General features: G+C 35.7%; 1 protein-coding gene across 7 annotated transcripts in view; it reads left to right on the forward strand.

The window, feature by feature from the left end:
* MIOS (meiosis regulator for oocyte development) overlaps positions 1–21,521 on the forward strand; it is a 47,988-nt gene that overhangs the window by 16,436 nt on the left and 10,031 nt on the right. For 6 of the 7 annotated variants that reach the window (XM_023250375.2, XM_045052411.1, XM_023250376.2 and 3 more), the window contains 5 exons: positions 9,663–9,917; positions 12,417–12,586; positions 15,539–15,604; positions 16,441–16,599; positions 20,625–20,777. In XM_023250375.2, the coding sequence (XP_023106143.1) occupies positions 9,663–9,917; positions 12,417–12,586; positions 15,539–15,604; positions 16,441–16,599; positions 20,625–20,777 (803 nt within the window). Of the gene's footprint in view, positions 1–9,662; positions 9,918–12,416; positions 12,587–15,538; positions 15,605–16,440; positions 16,600–19,803; positions 19,961–20,624; positions 20,778–21,521 lie in introns of those variants that run through there. The other variant, XR_002740492.2, reaches the window with a different exon arrangement.

Raw genomic sequence — 21,521 nt, forward strand, 5'->3', positions numbered from 1 at the left:
TGCATCTGTTGAGGGAATCATATGGTTCTTATCCTTTCTTTTATTAATGTGGTATATCATGTTGATTGGTTTGTGGTTATTGAACCAGCCCTGCAGCACAGGAATAAATCCCACTTGATCATAGAAAATAATTCTTTTAATGTACTGTTGGATTTTATTTGCTAGTATCTTGTTGGAAATTTTTGCATCCGTGTTCATCATGGGTATTGGTCTGTAATTCTCGTTTTTAGTGGGGTCTTTGTATGGTTTTTGAATTGAGGTAATGTTGGCTTCATAGAATCAGTTTGGAAGTTTTCCTTCCTTTTTGTTTTTTTTTTGAATAGGCCGAAAAGAATAGGTATTAACTCTTCTTTAAATGTTTGGTAGAATTCCCCTGGAAAGCCATCTAGCCCTGGACCCTGGATTCAGTTTCTTTACTGGTTATGGGTTTGTTCAAATTTTCTATTTCTTCCTGTTTCAATTTTGGTAGTTTATATGTTTCTAGGAATTTATCCGTTTCTTCCATATTGCCCACTTTGTTGGCATATAATTTTTCATAATATTCTCTTATAATTGTTTGTATTTTTGCAGTGTTGTTTGTGATACCTCTTCTTTCATTTGTGATTATATTTATTTGGGTCCTTTTTTTAATTAAAAAAATTTTTTAATGTTTTTATTTATTTTTGAGAGAGAGACAGAGACAGAGTGTGAGCTGGGGAGGGGCAGAGGGAGAAGGAGACACAGAATCTGAAGCAGGCTCCAGGCTCTGAGCTGCCAGCACAGAGCCCGATGCAAGGCTCGAACTTGTGAACCACAAGATCATGACCTGGGCCGAAGTCAGACACTCAACCAACTGAGCCACCCAGGTGCTCTCTTTTTGATAAGTCTGGGTAGAGGGTTATTAGTTTTGTTAATTCTTCCAAAGATCCAGCTCCTAGTTTCATTGATCTATTTTGTTTTTTTTGTTGTTGTTGTTGTTTCTGTATCATGTGTTTTTGCTCTAATCTTTATTATTTCCCTCCTGCTGGTTCTGGGCTTTATTTGCTGTTCTTTTTCCAACTTCTTTAGGTGTAAGGTTAGGTTTGTATTTGAGACCTCCTTCTTGAGGAAGGGCTGTATTGTATTCCCTCTTATGTCACCTTTGCTGCCTCCCAAAGGTTTTGGACTATTGTGTTTTTATTTTCATTGGCTTCCGTGTATTTTTTAATTTCTTCTTTAATTTCCTGCTTAATCCATTCATTCTCTAGTAGGATGTTCTTTAACCTTCATATATTTGTGGTCTTTTCAAATTTCTTCTTGTGGTTGACTTTAAGTTTCATAGTGTTGTGGTCTGAAAATACGCACGGTATGATCTCAGTCTTTTTGTACTGGTTGAGGCCTGATTTATGACCCAGTATGTGATCAATTCTGGAGAACGTTCCATGTGCATTTTGCTGCTTTAGGGTGAAATGCTCCGAACGTATCTGTTAAGCCCATCTGGTCTAGTGTGTCATTCAAAGCCATTGTTTCCTTGTTGATTTTCTGCTTAGATAATCTCTCATTTTGGTAAGAGGAGTATAAAAGTCTCCTACTATTATTGTATTATTATCAATGAGTTTCTTTATGTTTGTTATTAAATGATTTGTATATTTGGCTGTTTCCAGTTTGGGGACATAAATATTTAAAATTTTTAGATCTTCTTGTTGGATAGGCGCCGTTATTATGATATAGTTCTCTTTTTCATCTTTTATTATATAGTCTTTGGTTTAAAATATAGTTTGTCTGATTTTTGTATGGCTACTCCAGCTTACTTTTGATGTCCATTAGCATGATAGATGGTTCTTCACCCCCTCACTTTCAGTCTGGAGGTGTCTTTGGGTCTAAAATGAATCTCTTGTAAGCAGCATATAAATGGGTCTTTTATATGTATGTGTGTATGTGTGTGTGTATACATACATACATACACATTTTGGTACCCTATGTCTTTTGATTGGAGCATTTAGTCCATTTACATTCAGAAGTAATTATTTATAGATATGAATTTAGTGCCATTTGTATTACCTGTAAAGTCACTGTTCCTGTATATTGTTCCTTTATCTTTGTTGTTTTTGGTCTCTCTTTCCCGCTCAAAGGGTCCTCTTTAAAAGTTCTTGCATAGCTGGTTTAGTGTTCACAAACTCTTTTAGTTGTTGCTTGTTTTGGAAACTATTTCTCCTTTCTGACTGACACCCTTGCTGTATATTCTCAGTTGATGGGGTGGCTGAGTGGCTCATTTGGTTAAGCATCTGATTCTTGATTGGTTGAGATCCTGATCTCATGGTTGTGAGATTGAGCCCCATGTTAGGCTCAGTGCTGACAGCATGGAGCCTGCTTGGGATTGTCTCTCTCCATCTCTCTCTCTCTCTCTCTCTCTCTCTCTCTCTCTCTCTGAAAATAAATAAACATTTCTGGAAAATGTGAAGTTAAAAAAAAAAAAATTCTTGGCTGCATTTTTTTCCTGACTAGCATGTTGAACATATGCCACTCTGTTCTGGCCTGCCAAGTTTCTGTGGACAGGTCTCCTGGCACTCTTATGTGTCTACCCTTGTAGGTTAAGGACCTTTTGTCCCTAGTTGCTTTCAGAATTCTCTCTTTTTTTGCAAATTTCACTATGATATGTCTTGGTATTGACCTGTTTTTTTGTTTTGTGTGTGTGTGTGTGTGTGTGTGTGTGTGTGTGTTTGACAGGAATTCAGCATGCCTCTTGGACTTGAAGAGTTTTCCTTCCCCAGATTAGGGAATTTCTCAGCTGTATTTATTCAAATAAATGTTCTGTCTTTTTTCCTACTCTTCTTCTGGGACTCCTATGATATGATATTATTGCACTTTATAGAATTGTTGCATTCCCTAGGTCTGTATTCGTGATCTAATAGTTTTCTTTCCTCCTTTTCAGCTTCATTATTTTCCATAGTTTTATCTTCTATATCACCTATTTGGTCCTCTGTTTCTTCCATCCTCATGATTACATCCAGTCAGTTTTGCATCTCAGTTATAGCATTTTTTATTTCAGCCTGAGTAGTTTTTAGGTCTTTGATTTTTGTAGCAAGTGTTTCTCTGGTGTCTTCTATGCTTTTTTCAAGCTCAGCTAGTATTCTTATGACTCTTGTTCTAAATTCTTGTTCAGATAAATTACTTATATCTGTTTTGAGCAAATCCTGGCTGTGGTTTCTTCTTGATTTTTGTTTGGGGGACAATTCTTCCATCTTGTCATTTTGTCTAGGTTCCTGTCTTTTGCATGTTATGAAAGCTTGTTATATTTCCTGGTCCTGAGAGTAATGGGTATATCAAGAAGGGGTCATACACTGTCCAGGGCCTGGCATTTCAGGAAGTGTTTCAGGTATATGCTGTATGTATGCACTGTGCTGTTGTGATATAGCTGCTTTTTCCCCCTGGTCAGTCCTTGGCAGAGTTCTTCCTTGCTTGTAGTGGGGAGTATTTGACCTTTAATTGGGTGTGCTTTGATCTATTAAAATAAGCCTACTGAAAAAAAAAAAGGCCTGATCAAAAAAAAGAGAAAAGAAATAAAACAAACAAAAAACTATAAGCCTGATTTCAAAGGAATAGAAAACAAAAAAGAAGAAAAAGAAAGAGAAGCCTGATCCAAAAAACAAGAAAAGGAAACAAAAAACGAAAAGCAAACAAATGAACAAAAAACTAAGCCTGATTTAAAAAAAAAAAAAAAAAAAAGTCGGGTCCTGTTTCCACCAGAATTGAAGCTGATGCTTTGGAGCACTCTATGATCAGTGGACTTGTGCACTTGGGGGTGGGGGAGGGGGGAGCTGTGTTGGTCCTTGGGGAAGAGGCCCACTGCACTGGCTCACAATCAGACCTGCCCTTCTAAAGATGTCCCTGCAGGGTGTAGGGGGGTGGGGTTTGGTGTAAACAGCTTCTGCCTTGACTGGGGGAGCTGTGTTATTTGCTGAAGTCAGACCCTGTTGATGGGTGGGGGAAGATGGCGCCACCCTGCTCTCTCCTCTATTCCTGGGTAGGAGAGCTGGCGCCCACCTCTGTTCTGGTAGTCCTCACAGACAAGCGAACAATTTCTCCTCCTGTGTCCCAGGCTTCTGTCAGATCCGTGCCCTCAACCCTTCTGTTCCCTGGGCCATAGACATGCTGGGCACCATAGCTTTCCAGTGTTATCGTTTGTTTGTTTTAATATTTCCCATTTATTTTTATATATTTTTTAAGTTTATTTATTTCTTTTGAGAGAGAAGAGAGAGGGAGAAGAGAGAGAGAGAGAGAGAGAATGTAAGTGAGGAGGGGCCGAGAGAGAGAGAGGGGAGAGAGAGAATCCCAAGCCAGCTCTGCACTGGCAGGCTGGAGCCCAGTGCAAGGCTCAAACCCACAAACCACAAGAGTATGACCTGGGCCAAAATCAAGAGTCAAACACTTAACCAACTGAGCAACCCAGGTGTCCCTTCAGTGTTTTCATCTTTGGTACAGGACTGAGATTCAAAACTCTGAATCTTAAAGGGCTCACCACAATGTGGACCTGCTCCCCTCTGAAGGAGAGGCTCGCCGTGCTGTGCCTTCTGTCCCAGTAAAGCAATTGCAGGGCCGTACAAGTGCCTGGAGTTTATGATGATGCACAGTGAAAAGCTGTGACCACTTTACCCACCACAGTGCACACCTCTGTCTCCTATTGAACATTCAAAGGCGCCAGCCTCAGCTTTTGTCCTTGGAGAAGCAATATGTCCTTGTCCAAATGCACTCCAGGAAAGGAACATTCTCTCCTAGTGCGACCCAGGGGATCCCCACATCGCACTGTCTATTCCGGGGCCTCCCCTCCGTCTCCCTAGGAGCACCACCACCCTCTTGGATCTACTGCAGCAAATGGCACAGACTGTCAAAAACCCAGAATTTCAGCTCCACTGTTTGCAAAAAGTTGGGATAGTCAGTTCCTCAAGATTCCCCCATCAGTGGTTTTGGGGGAGTGCTTTTCTTGTGCGAACCCAACACACTTCTTTCTCTCCCCTTCTCTTTCTCCTCTTCGCGAAAAAGGCTCCCACCCCTGTGCAGCACCATGGCTTTCCTGTCCCCCAGTTTGCCTCCCTGCACCAAGTACCTGCCACGTTCTATCAGATTATGCAGATTGTTCTCTTAATCCCCAGATCGATTTCCTGGGTGTTCATATGATTTGATGTTGATCTGTGTTTAAGGGACGAGATCCCCAAGCCTAGGGTCCCCTTACTACTTACTCCACCATCTTAATTCCTCCCTCACAAACTAAAAATGTTTTTTAATATTTAAGTGAACTTGTTTCTCTTGCGCCTGTCAATAAAACATCGATTCTATTTATATATATAGGTTAGTCTTAAATTTAAGGGATATAGTTTTGTTCTTTTAGTATTGAAAGACATGTGTAAATACATTTTAATTCTTTTTCAGAGATAAATTAAAATCATAAATTTTAAAATTTATATGTGTTAAAAAATGACTATATACTTAAAAATGCACAATAATATCACACTGCTTATTTGATAACCCTAATTACCAGTTGCATAGTTATCAAGCCATAAGAAGGCCAAAAGATCAGGCAAAACACATGACGCGGTATCCATGCACTTGACTTACAGGACATATTTCCACTTTGTAGTACTGAACTCTTTGGAGTTGTACGTATTCATCTTTATTCCATGGCACAATTTCTGTAAAATAAAAACTCTAAGAAACTCAAATATTATTAAACTGTGAGAATTTGTTTGAAAAATAAATTGCTGCTTTTTGTTCACCTGTTTAAAATAATCCTTTTTTGGGGGGTGCCTGGGTGGCTCAGTTCATTAAGCGTCTGACTTCGGCTCAAGGCATGATCTCACAGTTTGTGAGTTCAAGCCCACATTAGGCTCTGTGCTAACAGCTCAGAGCCTAGAGCCTGCCTGCCTCAAATTCTGAGTCTCCCTCTCTGTCTCTCTGCCTTTCCCCTGCTCACACTGTGTCTGTCTGTCTGTCTCTCTTTCTCTTTGTCAAAAATAAATAAACATTAAACAATTTTTAAATAGTCTTTTTTATGTTTGTTTATTTTTGAGAGAGAGAAGAGAGAGTGTGAGTTGGGGAGGGGCAGAGAGAGTGATGGAGACACAGAATCTGAAATAGGCACCTGGCTCTGAGCTGTCAGCACAAAGCCTGACTGGGCTCAAGCTTGGGAATGGTGAGATCATGACCTGAGGCAAAGTCAGATACTTAACCAACTCATGTGGTTGGTTACCCATGTGCCCCTAAAATAGTTTTTATTTATTTATTTTTTTAGAAAAAGTTTATTTTTATTTATTTTGAGAGAGACATAGCAAGCAAGGGAGGGGCAGAGAGAGAGGTAGACAAAATCCCAAGTAGGTTCTGCACTGTCTATGCAGAGCCTGATGCAGGGCTCGAACTCAGGAACCGTGAGATCATGACCTGAGCCGAAGTCAAGAGTTGGGTGCGTAACCGACTGAGCCACCCAGGTGCCCCTGAAATAGTCATTTTTACCTTTTAATATCCTCAGCATTCAATCCAAAATTTATAGGAGAGATACACAAATAAATACCAAATGGTACATCTACAGCTTATTCTTAAAATTTAATAGCTACATTTTATCTAAATGTAAATTTGTTATTCAGAAAAATGTTGTGTTTAGCTTTTTTTAAGTTTTTATTTATTTATTTTGAGAGAGAGCATGGGAAGAGCAGAGGCAGAGGGAGGGAGAGAGAGAATCCCCAAGCAGGCTCCGCACCCATCAGTGCAGAGTCTGACGTGTAGCTCAAATTCATGAACTGAGAGATCATGTCCCAAGCCAAACTCAAGAGTCGGATGCCTAAGTGACTGACCCACCCAGGTGTCCCTGTTGTATTTAATTTTTAACGTGTTTTAACCTTATTATTCAGAATTTTATAACAGTTCTTAAAAGTTCACTTTCATAAGCTAAAAGTGATTTTGTCATGACTAACTTTCTTCATGGTTGCAAATAGAGCAGCATTCTTCCTCTTTTCAATGGGCAGGTGGTTCTCTTAAGGGAAGAAAACTTTTCAGAAGTTTCCTCCTGACCCCTTGACTTAACGGCAACAGTTTTCAGCAGTAAGGTTAAAAATAAATAATTTCACGTGTAGATATTTAACTGTTTTTTTTAATTTCCAGATTTTACAAATAACTCATCTTGAAACTTTTTTATAAAGCAATGATATATAGCTTAAAATATGTCCTACCATGAATAATATTATGAGCTTTTGCCACGGCCTAATATCATATAATGAAGGAAGTTATTTAAAAGTGTGAATCAGGTTTGGAGAGTTTAGACTTTTGCTGTTATACTAATTTTACTCTTTACTCATGTATTTAGACATTCACTATATACTAATTTTACTCTACCCATGTATTTAGATTAAATGGACTTTAAGAAATAATGCTTTGCATTATTTATATATGTATTTGATTTGCAAATGGCAATTGATTCAGTTTTTAATATTTTCCCAATTTTGCTTGTGTTCATTTCTTTAATTCTTTTCTCAGAAGAGTATAAAGTCAACTTTGGACAGTATATTAGTTTTTATATTATGCAAATATCATCATTTCCATGGTCTAAAGTCTTGGCATGGCTTCACTGGGTCCTCTGCTCTTGGTTTCACAAGGCTAAAATGAAGATGTTAGCCAGGCTTTGGTCGTTTCTGGAGGTTGGAGTATTGTTCCAAGCTCATATGGTTATTGACAGAATTGTTTCCTTGAACTTGTAGGGCAGAATTGTCCTTGCTGGCTGTTGCCAGGGGCTGTCCTCAGCTCCTAGAGGCTACCCACGCTTCCTTAGCACACAGCCTTCTCACAACAAAGCAGCTTTTACTTCTAGTATAGCTGGAGAACCTCTCTCATTTTCTCTGGACTCTTTTGAAGGTATTAACGTGGTTAAGTCAGGCCCACACATGATAATTTCCCTTTCATTGACTCAGAGTCAACTAAGTAATGACCTTTTATTACATCTGCAAAATGCTTTCACTTGTACTATATTGTGTAATTGAGAAGCACGTCACAGATTTCACCTGTACACAAGGGGAGGGGATTATACAAGGGTATACTAGGGGGCAAGTATCATGGAGCCCAATTTACAATTCTGCCTACCACAGACAAATGGAATTATTTCTTAAAACCTATTGATCTAGTTATTTACAAAGGTATAATTATGTATTATGTGTAAGTATAAAAGTTATAATAAAAGATGTTTATAATGTTAAACATTCTTGCTGCCTAACTCATAACTGAGTTTATTCTGAAAATCCTTTTTGTTAAAATAACAGATAATTCTATAATGACAATTTTGATGGTACAACTTTCTAGAACATTTAAGGATTTGATATGCAATAGGAGTCAGGTTTTATTTCTATTTGTTTCACCTTTATTTAGTGCCATTAGGATCATCTGCCTTGATTACAATCTAATACTTGAAGATTTAGATTCCTTCTGAAAAGAGAATGAGAATATATAAAATCTTTTGATTTAGTGAAGGGGAAGAAACCTTCAAATAATTCCCATTCTGTTTTAGCTTTAGTATTTACTTCAAACTTTCAGAGTACTTTGGTATTTACAATCTCATTTTTTCATATATATGTATATAATTTTTTAATGTTTATTTTTGAGAGAGAGAGAGAGTCAGAGCATGAGTGGGGAAGAGACAGAGAGAGAGGGAGACACAGAATCTGAAACAGGCTCCAGGCTCTGAGCGGTCAGCACAGAGTCCAACGTGGGGCTCGAACCCACGAACCATGAAAATATGACCTGAGCCGAAGTCAGACACCTAACAACTGAGCCACCCAGGTGCCCCTGTATGTGTGTGTATATATATATATATATATATATATATATATATATATATATATATACCTGAGTGTGTGTGTGTGTATATATATATATATATATATATATACACACACACACACACACACACACACATACATACATACATACATACATACAAAGAGAGAAACTCGGAGAGGGAGTGTCAGTCTATTGGATTCTAAGCACTGGAGATAATCTTTCAAGTAGAAACAAGACACCTGCCCTTTTGAAGCATATATTCTAGTAGGAAAAGAGATAAGACTGAAAACTAATAAAATATGGGAGCTTACATTAGGTCTAAGGGAAATCGAAGAAACAGTGTTACATTAGATAATAGCAGGTGACACTCTTAGATTAGGTGGTCAGGGAAGCTTCTCTGAAGCAGCAGCTCACTCCATCAAGCATTAATTGTTCTTCCAGTAGCTCTTTTGGTATCTCAAGGAACTGTTGTAGGTAACAACATGTAATGTATGTTTTGTTTGTGGCATATTTTACATTTATGCTGTCATGAATTTGTGGTTAAGAAGTCAAATATCCAGGGGCACCTGGGTGGCTCATTTGTTAAGGGTTCCACTCTTGATTTCGGCTCAGGTCATGATTTCATGGTTCATGAGTTTGAGCCCTGTCAGGTTCTGCACTGACAGCACTGGAGCCTGCTTGGGATTCTCTCTCTCCCTCTCTTTCTGCTCCTTTCTGCGTTTGTGCTCTCTCTCTCTTTCTCTCAAAATAAGTTTAAAAAATACACTTAAAAAAGTCAAATATCCAGAGTGTAATATTGAAATATTTCTGTGTAAAATGGACTTACTTCCTAAATATATTTCAAAATATAGTAATAAAGCAACTAATATAAAAATACTTATCTTTTTTAGGAATGGTGGAAAGTAGCAGACATAATTGGAGCGGTTTGGATAAGCAAACTGATACTCAGAATTTAAATGAAGAGAGAATTTTAGCTCTACAGCTTTGCGGGTGGATAAAGAAAGGAACGGATGTAGATGTGGGGCCATTTTTGAACTCCCTTGTACAAGAAGGGGAATGGGAGAGAGCTGCTGCTGTGGCATTGTTCAACTTGGATATTCGACGAGCAATCCAAATCCTGAATGAAGGAGCATCTTCAGAAAAAGGTATTAGGTTATATTCTAAGATGACTGCAGTTCATAGAATCCTTTAAAGTAAAGATGCTTATAACTTTAAAATATTTAATCAGTATTTTTAGATAATTTTTTTGAAAGAGTAATGAGCACAGAACTGTATCTATGAAAGTAGATATCCCATCTCTTGTGTTTATGCTTTGGTTTATGTCTAAAAAAGAAAATGTGTCTTAAGTACCATTTTAATGATGTTACAGTAAATGCTCAAATGTCCCTTTTAATGTTTTTTTTTTTTCTTTTAAAGATGGTTCACATACATTTTTAAAAATGTATTGGAGATTGGGCTACTTCAGTTTGCAGGCATTCTTATGGCAAACATTTGTATTTTATACATCATCTTTGGGATGGTTATTGGTTGACTTTTAGGAAACTAAGTGACACTTTAGTTAGACTAATACAGATTCTTATAAAAATCATACTTTGATCTGCAAAAATGCTTCTACTGGAGTCTGGTGATTTAAACATAGTTTTATAGTAATAGTATAAATTGTATACTATTTATACTATACTATACTATACTATACTATACTATACTATACTATACTATACTATAAATATACTATTTATACTATACTATAGTATAAATAGTATAAATAGTATAGTAAAAAATAGTAATATTTTTTAAAAGGAAGAAACAGTGAAATGTAAAGTTTTTACTCTGACATTTTGCAAGAGAATACGTGGGCAAATAAATTTCAGTCTAGACATGCAGTTTTTTCCTTATCAGGAATATTTTAGTTGAAAGTAACTAAGATTATATATAGCTTTTGATTTTTAAAAAAAAAATTTTTTTTTCAATGTTTATTTATTTTTGGGACAGAGAGAGACAGAGCATGAACGGGGGAGGGGCAGAGAGAGAGGGAGACACAGAATCGGAAACAGGCTCCAGGCTCCGAGCCATCAGCCCAGAGCCCGACGCGGGGCTCGAACCCACGGACTGCGATATCGTGACCTGGCTGAAGTCGGACGCTTAACCAACTGCGCCACCCAGGCGCCCCTAGCTTTTGATTTTTAATACACCTAGCAAATTATTTCTGAATATTCAGAATGTGTAATTCTTATTTGATGGTCCATTTTGAAAACATTACATTTCTATTGTACCACAGAGAAAAACATGCAAATAATTGTAATGTATTTGCTTGCAGTAAAAAAAAAGTTTGAAAAACTAATGTTTTGCCCAGATTGGCCTCTTTTCCTTCACTTTTGCTCCAGTGTAAGTCTTCCCCATTTGGGAGAGCAATAGAAGATAATGTGGAGATGAAAAAAAGAATCGATATTTAAGCCATTTGTAATTATAATTTTCGTATAACCTGAGAGCTTGATGCCTCCCTATCATGTGTGCCTGGAGAATTTGGTGTTAGATTTAAACACCCATACTTTCAGTAGGGAAAGTATATTTCCTGTGATTTTAATAACTTGGTTAAGGACTAAAGAAAAGATTTTCTGAGTCAAATACTCCTTTCCACTTGGAAATAAATTGTTTTAAGCAGGATTCACAAAGATATTCTTTGGTTGTGAGGGTGGTTGTTTTAATCTCAAAAGACTTTAAATCTAATTTAATAGAGTAGGCAGAGGAAGCAAGCACAAAGTAACTTGGGGAAAGTGTTCATAGGAATGAAGAACAAGGCTATTTAAGAACATAAAGTGGGAAATGCTGTTTTATTTGGAAAAGAAAGAAAATGATCAGTCTCAAGGAACAGAATAAGAAAATTGCTATAATAAATGTAGAAAATATTCAAAAGTTAAAGGTGAATTTAGTTTTCTTTTCTGAAGCTGAACTTAGATGGCCAAGCAGTCATAGGGCTAACTGCCAGTTTAGCAGCTTATCCATGGCTGTATGAACTGCTAAAAACTGCAATTTAGAAGACTATTGATAACAAATGCTTTGTTGCAAATGTGTCTAAATACAATGTTACTCTGTTAATTTTGATAGTTAATTTTGCCCTAGAAAAATTAAAAGTATAATACTATAATAAGAATGCTAAAATAATGGCTTTCAGAACATATACTTAAGTATGTGCATTCTGTATTTAGGAATAGGAAAACAAAATTATTTTGAAAATTGTAGTCCTGAGGTACAGTAATGTTTATTATCAGTGTTCTGAAATATCTGTATGTAAGTGAACATGATAAGGCTGGCAATGATTCTGGTAGTATGGCTTCACTTCTCTTCATTTAGACCCTACACAATAACACGGTATAGGAACCTGCCTGGAATGAGAACTTGAAAATTTAATGATGTGTTTGTCCTGCACAGGGTTAGTAATATTGGCAACAGTTTTATAAGAATAGAAATTTTTGCTCGTGGTCCTTGCCAAATTTTCCAGTCTGGACCAAAACCCCTATTCTAGTGGGCTTATTTTTCTGTAGGTAAATGTTGTCTTCCAGTCTATTGGTTTATGGTTTAAGAACTGGAAGAGGAGATATTAAGCTTTTGATTACTTTGATTAGCTGACTGTTTTTAACATGCAGGCGATCTGAATCTCAATGTGGTAGCAATGGCTTTATCGGGTTACACAGATGAGAAAAACTCCCTTTGGAGAGAAATGTGCAGCACTCTACGACTACAGTTAAATAACCCATATCTCTGTGTCATGTTTGCATTTCTGACAAGTGAAACAGGATCTTATGATGGAGTGTTGGTAAGCTAATTTCTGTTTGACAAGGTTCCTTTTAAAATAAAAGTTTTTATCTAGCCTTGTTAAAATGTTCAAACGTCTGTTGCATGAAATATTGTTATATTTTGATGTATTTTGTATTAGTTAAAATAAGGTATCTTAAATACCTTTGGGCGGCTCTTGAATGTCATTCTACAGTTAAATACCTCATAACAAACTTGATTTTTTAAATAGTTTTAACAATATAATTTGCAGATATAGAGGGAATAGTATTTTATTCTTTAGCTTAAGAACAGCTCTAGAATTATACAACTATATAAATATAAATTTCATATTGAAGTGCATTTTTTAAAGTTTATTTATTTTGAGAGAGAGAGAGAGGGAGAAAATCTCAAGCAGGCTCTGCACTGTCAGCACGGAGCCCGGCACGGGCTCAAACCCATGAACCATGAGATTATGACCTGAGCTGAAGTCAAGAGTTGGATGCTTAATGGACTGAACCGCCCAGGCACCCAAAAATGCAAATTTTTAAAAGTGTGGGTTTTTGTTTTTAGTTAAGTAAACAAACACATGATCAATTATGATTAGAATAACCATGTAACTTATCTGAGTTAGTGTTTGCATTCTCAGACATACAGACAGTTTGGAAGATCTATGATCACATTACTTATACTGAACTGTTTCATTTTTTCATTATTTGGTCTTCTCTATCACTTTTTTCTCCTGCTTTACCCACATATGTATCTAACCATATCACCAAATAAGTTCTTTACACAAAGTGGGGACAGAAGAGTGAAATGAGATGTACTTATCAGTTTCAGTTATAGTGTTTTAAGCTTCACATTAGTACTATAACTTTTTTTTGCATTGTTGGATACTTTTCTACCACTGAGAAGAGCTTTCTAACATGGAACTTATTTCTGTGTTTGCTATTATAGCACTTCATATAAAAGACACATTGCTTGGATGATTGATTAAAGGGTCAGGCCCTAAGAATTTAAAAAAACATGTATTTTATTGAGGTATCTTAATGAAAAATTTAATAAATGTTGTTAATGTCCACTTTGGCAATTCCTTAGTTTATGGATTTTGTCCATTAACTCCTAATAAAAGAACTATTGAACTTTTCTAACCACTTCAAATTAATATCCAAGAGTGTTTTTTTTTTATTTGTTTTTACTGTAATTACTCTTTTTTGTTAAACAGAAGACTTTAAAATGTTGTATTTTGGAGAAATAATACTTTCAGGAAGTAGTAAAGTATGGTAAAGATAAGAAGAAGAAGTGGATTGTTCAATTTTATGTTTATTTTTGAGAGTGATAGAGACAGAGCATGAGTCGGGGAGGGGCAGAGAGAAAGGGAGACACAGAATCGGAAGCAGGCTCCCAGCTCTGAGCTGTCAGCACAGAGCCCGATGTAGGGCTCAAACTCACCAACTGTGACATCGTGACCTGAGCCAAAGTTAGATGCTTAACTGACGGAGCCATCCAGGTACCCCAGATTGTTCATATTTTAAATTGATAGAGAAGTATTGTTTAAATACTCAATTTCTGTATTTTAAATTAAGTGATCTATTACAAATACCCTTATTTTCTTATATCTAAATTTGGGTTATTAAGTAAGATATATCTTGCCTTAAGTAGAAACTTCATATTTCCAAACTCTTTTGAGAGTGTGCCTAATTATTCTTTATGTATTAATAATTATAATTAATGTGTCCTTTGTTAAAAATTGTTAAGTTGCAGTAATCTAATGAAAAGTGCTGAATTGGGAAATCGAACATAAAGTCCTTGCTCCAGCACAGTTACTTCAGCCAGTCAGTTTACTTTTGGGGTTTTCATTTTCTGAGCTGTAAAATGGGACAGATAATATTTATAATTCTTTTCCAATCAAAATTATACACATGCGCTGAATCTAAAGAGTTAAATCTAGTTTGCATGAGACATGTTCCATCTTAAATGCAGCACTGTATTTTATACTTGGAAGTGCACGTTAGGATAGGTATCAGTTGAAATGGTCTTATGTTTAAAGCAGGAAAACTCTCTCTCATAGGATGAAATCAATGGAAGTCACTTTTAAACTTTTATATTTAGCACAAAGTTAATTACCTTCCTACATTTATAGAAATTCAAAATAGTATTTTACAATATTGACAAGTCTACAAAAATTTAAGTATCACAGTACCCCTGAAATTTTTGCCACAAACCACCAATATAGCAGTATTTTACTATGGCCAAAAAAAAGTGTATCTATTTATTTATAAGGGTATGTTTAAAAGTTTCTACTTTGTATTTAGAAACATGTATTGATAGTCTTTTTAAATTCTGTATTGGTATATTCACTGGTAATTCACAGATTTCCTAGACTTGTTGATTAACTTAGCATCCCAGAAAAGATTTCCTCAGTTTCCCCCAGATGTATTTCTATAATGGAAGGATTACATGGCATCTTAAATTTGATAAACCATATTTTATTGCTTGCATTTTATGTTGGAATTATGTAAAACTGAACTGGAATATTTTTAACCTGAATTGGTCAGTATTTTAGACATAATTTTTTACTTTGCAAGAATAATAACCTTAGCATGGAGTTTCCTGAGGGCTACATGAAGAAAGACATCTTAGGGGCACCTGGGTGGCTCATTCAGATAAGTGTCTGACTCTTGACCTCAGCTCAGGTTATCATCTTATGGTTCGTGGGTTCGAACCCCGTGTCGGGCTTTGCGCTGATAGTGCAGAACTTGCTTGAGATTCTCTCTCTCCTCTCTCTCTGTTCACCCCCTCTGTCTTTCAAAATAAATAAATAAATAAACTTAAAAAAAAAAGGCATCTTAGGCAGTCAGTGGCTCTCCCAGTATATACTCAATAACTTACTAATACATTTGAAAATTAAATTGCATATTAGATATGTAAAATAGTCTGCAAAAATATAAAACTCATAGCACCTACAAGTAACTCCTTGCTCTTTCCTTTTCAGTATGAAAACAAAGTTGCTGTACGTGACAGAGTGGCATTTGCTTGTAAATTCCTTAGCGATAGTCAGGTAAAAACTGATACAATTCTATGTTTGAAGTTATTAATATTTACTCTTACTGCATTAGGAAATTAATCTTTTTGTATAGATATGTATATGTGACATTTATATATGAATTATTCTAAAAAAATAAACTAATAATTCTTTGTTGGGTCAAGATATTGTAAACCTGTGTATCATAACCAAAATTGCTTGTGTAAGAATGCTGACTTAATATTTTAGTTTATTTCTGCTTTTGGCCTATGGATAAAGATGTTAAACTCACCCCTTAGGGATGTCATAAGAGAATTCCTTCATTTCCTAATACAGTAAACAAGTATTAAATGCATATGCTATGTGTATAGTGAGAGAGAAATGCACAGAAACAATGAGTAACATAATGTGCTAAGTGCTACAATAATGAGAAAGTCCTGAGGGAAAACGGAGGAATCTTGGCTACAGGTTGGGGTGGGATGAGGCCAGGGAACACCTTACCAAGAGATGTTAATTTTGATAATCTTAAAGTTCCCTTTCAACTCCAATTCTGTTACAGCAAGAACTTGGCAGAATAATGAGGACAGTTCTCTTTAAGTTTAAAATAGTAAACTCTGTAGTTCTTTTGTAGAATAATTATTAAAACAATAAATGTCTTGCTGTTTTGAAAAAGTGTTTTAAATGATCATGGATTCTGCATTGTAGTTTATGATAGATGCAGACTTCTTAGAGATCATATCTAGATTTTTGCAAGGGCTTTGGTTTTAAAATGTTTTCCATAAATATAGCACTATTTTAAAAGTACAAGTTTTGAAGGTACAAAGTATATAGTGAAACATATTAATTCAGAAAAATCACTTTGAATTTTCCAGTTAAATAGGTATATTGAAAAGTTGACCAACGAAATGAAAGAGGCTGGAAATTTGGAAGGAATACTGCTTACAGGCCTTACTAAAGATGGAGTGGACTTAATGGAGAGTTATGTCGATAGAACTGGAGATGTCCAAACAGCGAGTTACTGCATGTTACAGGTTAGTGCAGTGTGGTGGCAGCTTAAAGAAAAATAGTGCTTAACCACCTTCCTCCGTCATCGAATGGTTATGCCTTTTGCTTGCTTAGGATCTTTAGGAGGCATTTCACTTTAGCCCAATCTCTTGATCTATAGAGGACTTCTTCGTGTCCCTCACCCTCCTGCTTTGGGTTATCCAGTTATTCCTTTCATTTTGGGAAGTTTCAGTGTTGAATTTATATAAAGTTCAAATGGGGCAGAGAAACCTCTCTCCAGTTTCTCCAGTTGACAGAATTATACCTTTTGTGAAAGAGATGGTCTTTCCCTGATCTGAACTGTAGTCTCCCTTGAAGTCCTGAAGGCAAGTTATATCACAACTCTCTTAACTCGTCATTTTCGCTCTTTGTTATCAATGGGCATGATTTGGAGTAACAAGTTCATCACTTTACTTTCAGTTTTTACTGTTAGTAGTTTACTGTTAGCTGTTAAAAACAGATTTCTGGCAAAGGTTTCCTTCTGCTTTACTTTTGATAGACATACCATGAAAATTTAGAGCATTTCCCTGAGATTTCCTATAGCTCTCCAACTCTTCTTACACTTTCATGGTGTCCTTTTTCCTGTCCCCATCCCTTCATACAATATGATAGCATGCTGTGTACTGGGCAAACGTAGTAGAATGCTCCCTTCCCCACCCCTACCATCTCAGGAACAAATACAGATACTGGCCCACAAACCACACTATAATATACTTACCAACATATCAGGCCACTGTCCATGGAAGACAAGGTGTCTTTCTGTAACATAATGCATAATTTTGTCTGACTGAAATGAGATTACATCTGTTAAATTACACTGGAGAAGTATGACTACCAAGTACAAATGAGTTGATAGCTTCTTAACAAGATTTATAAAATATAGTTAATATGCAGACAGTGTATAATAAAAGACAGTGGATCTTGCTTTTAGAAAATCCATTCTGATGTTTCCCCCATTTGTATTTATATGATCAAGGTTAAGTCTACCATCATGCTGTTTGTTCTCTATCTTATTTTTCCTTCTTCCTTTTGTTTTTCTGTCCCTTTCCTCCCTTCTTTTGATCTAATTGGAACATTTCGTTGTTTCACTTCACCCACTGGGTTTGTAACTATTAACCTGTCGTTATCTTTTTTATTTATTTATTTATTTTGAAGTAGTTGTTCTTGGTCTAACAAAAATGCATCCCTACCTCATCAGTTAACATTTTTACCCCCTCATACTTCACATTTCACACCTAACACATCATGTTTCCTACTTTTTCTCTTTTATCTCACACCTGACATTTCCACTTTTTATCTTCATACTTCACACTTTTCAGATGTTACAACAGTGTAATTCCATTTACACATCTCCTTCCTTTGTCCTATTATTTTACTTCTATATACCTTATAAACTTCAACTAACAGTGTTATTGTATTTGTTTTGAACAGTCACTTGTCTTTTATGTAAATTATGTGAAAAATGAAAACATGGACTTTTACATTTATTTATTTATTTATTTATTTATCATTCCTGGGACTGTTTACTTCCTCCAATAGACACAATTTTCACGTTGTATTATTTCTCTTTGGTCTTTCTCTCTAGCATTTCTTGTAGTACAGTTTCATGGATGACAGATCCTCTCAGCTTAATTTTAACTGAAAATGTCTATTTCACTCTTGCTTTGGTTCAGCACTTTAAAGGTGTTGTTTCATAGTTTTCTGGCCTCCATTGTTTATGAAGAAAAGTCAACCATTATTATTAATGTCTCCCCTGTGTAATGTTTCATTTTTCCTTGGGCTGCTTTTGGTTTTCAGCAGTTTACCCTTGATGTTTAGTTGTAGTTCTTTTTGTCCTGCTTGTGGTTTACTGATCTGCAAGTCAGTGTTTCTCATTCAATTGTGAAGTTCTTCAAATTGTTTAAATGCTGTGATTTGTTCATTGACTCTTAACGTCACCTGAGGAGAAGATTTTCAGCTCTTGTACTGTTTAGTTCTAGAGTCTTAATTTTTATATAGTTTACATTTTTCACTCAGATCCCTATCTGTACGCTGATTAAAACATTTTTCCTGGGGCATCTGAGTGGCTCCATCAGTTAAGTGCCTGGCTCTTTATTTTGACTCAGGTTATGATCTCACAGTTCTGAGATTGAGCCCTGCATTGGGCTCTGTGTTGAGTGAGGAGTCTGGTTGGGATTCTCTATCTCCTCTCTCTCTCTGCCCTTCCCCCACTCACGCACACTCATGTGCTCTCTCCTTCTCTCTCAAAATAAATAAACATTTAAAAAAAAAAACAAGAAAACACACAAAAAACAAAAACTCTACTTTTCCTTTAAGTCTTTGAACATATATTTAATGGTTGCATTTATGATTTTTCCTGCTAACTCTCTTAATGTGGGGTATTTTAGATTTGGTTTTTGTTGACTGCCTTTTTCCTTGCCTTTGAACTATACTTACCTGTTTATGTCTGGTGATTTTTCATTTGAATACTGGATGTTGTGTATAGTACATTATAGAGATCTGGGTTCTTTTACCTTTTCCTGAAGAATGTTGGTTAATGCTTTTGGAAGTTCAGTTACTAGCTGCTCACTTTGGTCTTAGATTTTCTTACTATGGATTTTTGGAAAGCCCGGGGTATTTCTCAAGCCTTTCCAGTCATAATCTCTGAACTGTTTACATTGCACATTTTGTTGGAGATTAAATTTAGATTTTTTGGGGCAGATCTAGAGAAGACTTATCAAATATGAATTGACCAAATTGGGGAAGCATGGGATATGAAGATTTATTTTTCTGTGAATTTTCTTTTTAAACTAGGGATTATACTCTACTTTAGCACTTAGTTTTGGCTAGTTGGTCATTATTAGGACTAGAGGAGATGTTTACTTTTTTAAGAAATGAAATTGTCAGCCAAGAGTTTTTCACATATTTTTTGCTGAATTTAACCCTGAATTTAATTGAAATTAATACCTAATTAATAGGTGAAAGGGTGAAAGATAAGCTTCTTCTGTTTTGATAGAATGTTAAAAGATAGATTATCTATTAGCTGTTACAGGTTTCTTCCCTTTTTCCATTAGTAAGATGCTAAGTTCTCTCTAACATTTTACTTTTCTATCTGGCTCCCTAAAACTGGGAAACCTGGGCTTCATTACTGATGCCCGTGGCGTCATTGGAGGCTGAGACTTTCTCTACTTTCTTCATCATGTGAACTTAAGGAAGATATCCTGGACAGGGCTAAAAGCATTCTGTGCAAACCCAAAATAAGCACAGGTGAAATATGAAATGTCACAGCTGCCAGGGAGAATACAGCTTTAGGAAGAGCCTTACTGGCAAGAAATTGAAGTTCGTAATGAGAAGAAATCTAAGTTTAAGGTAAAGAAACTGTTGCTTTTCACTGTGGCCTAGGGGCAAAAGAATGAAGAACATTTTTGGTTTGGGTTTTTTTTTGTGTGTGGGTTTTTTTTTTTTTATTATTTTGAAGGTAGTAAATGTATGTTTTGATTGAGGGCAAGAGAGAGAATAGACAGGTTTAACTTTCAGGTAAATAGGTATACAAAAAATAGCATCTGCATTCACAGTACACTGCTAGATCCAAAGGACAAGGCTCAGTATTATTTTATATGTGATGGAGCTATTTTGGTATGCTTTTAGATTAAACAGTAAACAGATTTTGTGAAGGCAGAGGTTTTAATTTTGGGGACAGAGTATTCACATCACTTTGTACTGTATTCAAGTAGGAAAGTGAATTGTTTCCTCTTGGATCCTTCAACTTAAGTAAGAGATACAGAATTATACTTTCCTGGCCAGGTATAATGATAATATATATAGTACATATTTATGTCATTAGTAGAGGCCAGCTTAAAGTAAATTAAAGAAGCTTCCGCCAATTATTTTGTCCGTATCCTCATTAGGAATCAGCTTTTGGCAAAAAGGGAGCCTATGTCATCTGTGCGACTCATACTCACATGTTACCGCAATTTTCTGACTTAGCCAGGAAGTTTTTAAACAATTGTGTTAATTCATGTTTTCATTTTAGGGTTCTCCTTTAGATGTTCTTAAAGATGAAAGAGTCCAGTACTGGATTGAGAATTATAGAAATTTATTAGATGCCTGGAGGTTTTGGCACAAACGAGCTGAGTTTGATATTCACAGGAGTAAGTTGGATCCCAGTTCCAAACCTTTAGCACAGGTAAGTACAGTATTTTGGAGAGAATCAAATTGTAACATGTACTTAATAACCCAGCCCAAAATAGAAGTGTTTACGGCATGTTATATTGGGTAAATTTAGAGTTCAATTTAATAAATTATTATTAGCTCATCCTTTTGCTTATATTAAGTTCCTATTGATATATGTGTAATAAGGCAGGATTTCCTTTTTTCTCTAACAGTATATACATATGTCTAATTAGACATGGACATTTTTTTCTTTTAGCATTAGTTTAAAAATCCTTAGCTCAGTTATCACATAAAGCATATTCCATGAGATCACTGTATCTAAATTCAGACATTAGATATCAGGTATATCCTCAATGTGAGCACTGGATGGTGCTATTTTCTTATTTTAGAAAGTTGAGAAATTAGTGATTATATTAAAACAACCAAAGTGTTGTAAAATAACATTGCATGGTAATATTTGTTACTAATCTGTGTCAGTGTTTAAGAGCTTAGGAATTTAACGTAATGGCAAAATGAACACTTTCTGTTGCTATTATTCTAAAATTCTAACTATTTGACATTTTAGGATCCTTAACTCCTTTTGTCTTAGGAAATGAGTGGTTTCTTTATAAGAAAATTTTGTTCAGGAGATCAAATCATTGAACTGTGGATCAGAAGTTAAAATGGGTTATTTTGTAATGTTCAAAGTGAATTCTAAAGTCTTTGTTATTTCTAAAATGTTATTATCTAATATTTCTAGGTTTTTCTACAGATACTA

This window comes from Felis catus, chromosome A2 (genome assembly GCF_018350175.1).
Source record: "Felis catus isolate Fca126 chromosome A2, F.catus_Fca126_mat1.0, whole genome shotgun sequence".
NCBI classification, from domain to species: domain Eukaryota; kingdom Metazoa; phylum Chordata; class Mammalia; order Carnivora; family Felidae; genus Felis; species Felis catus.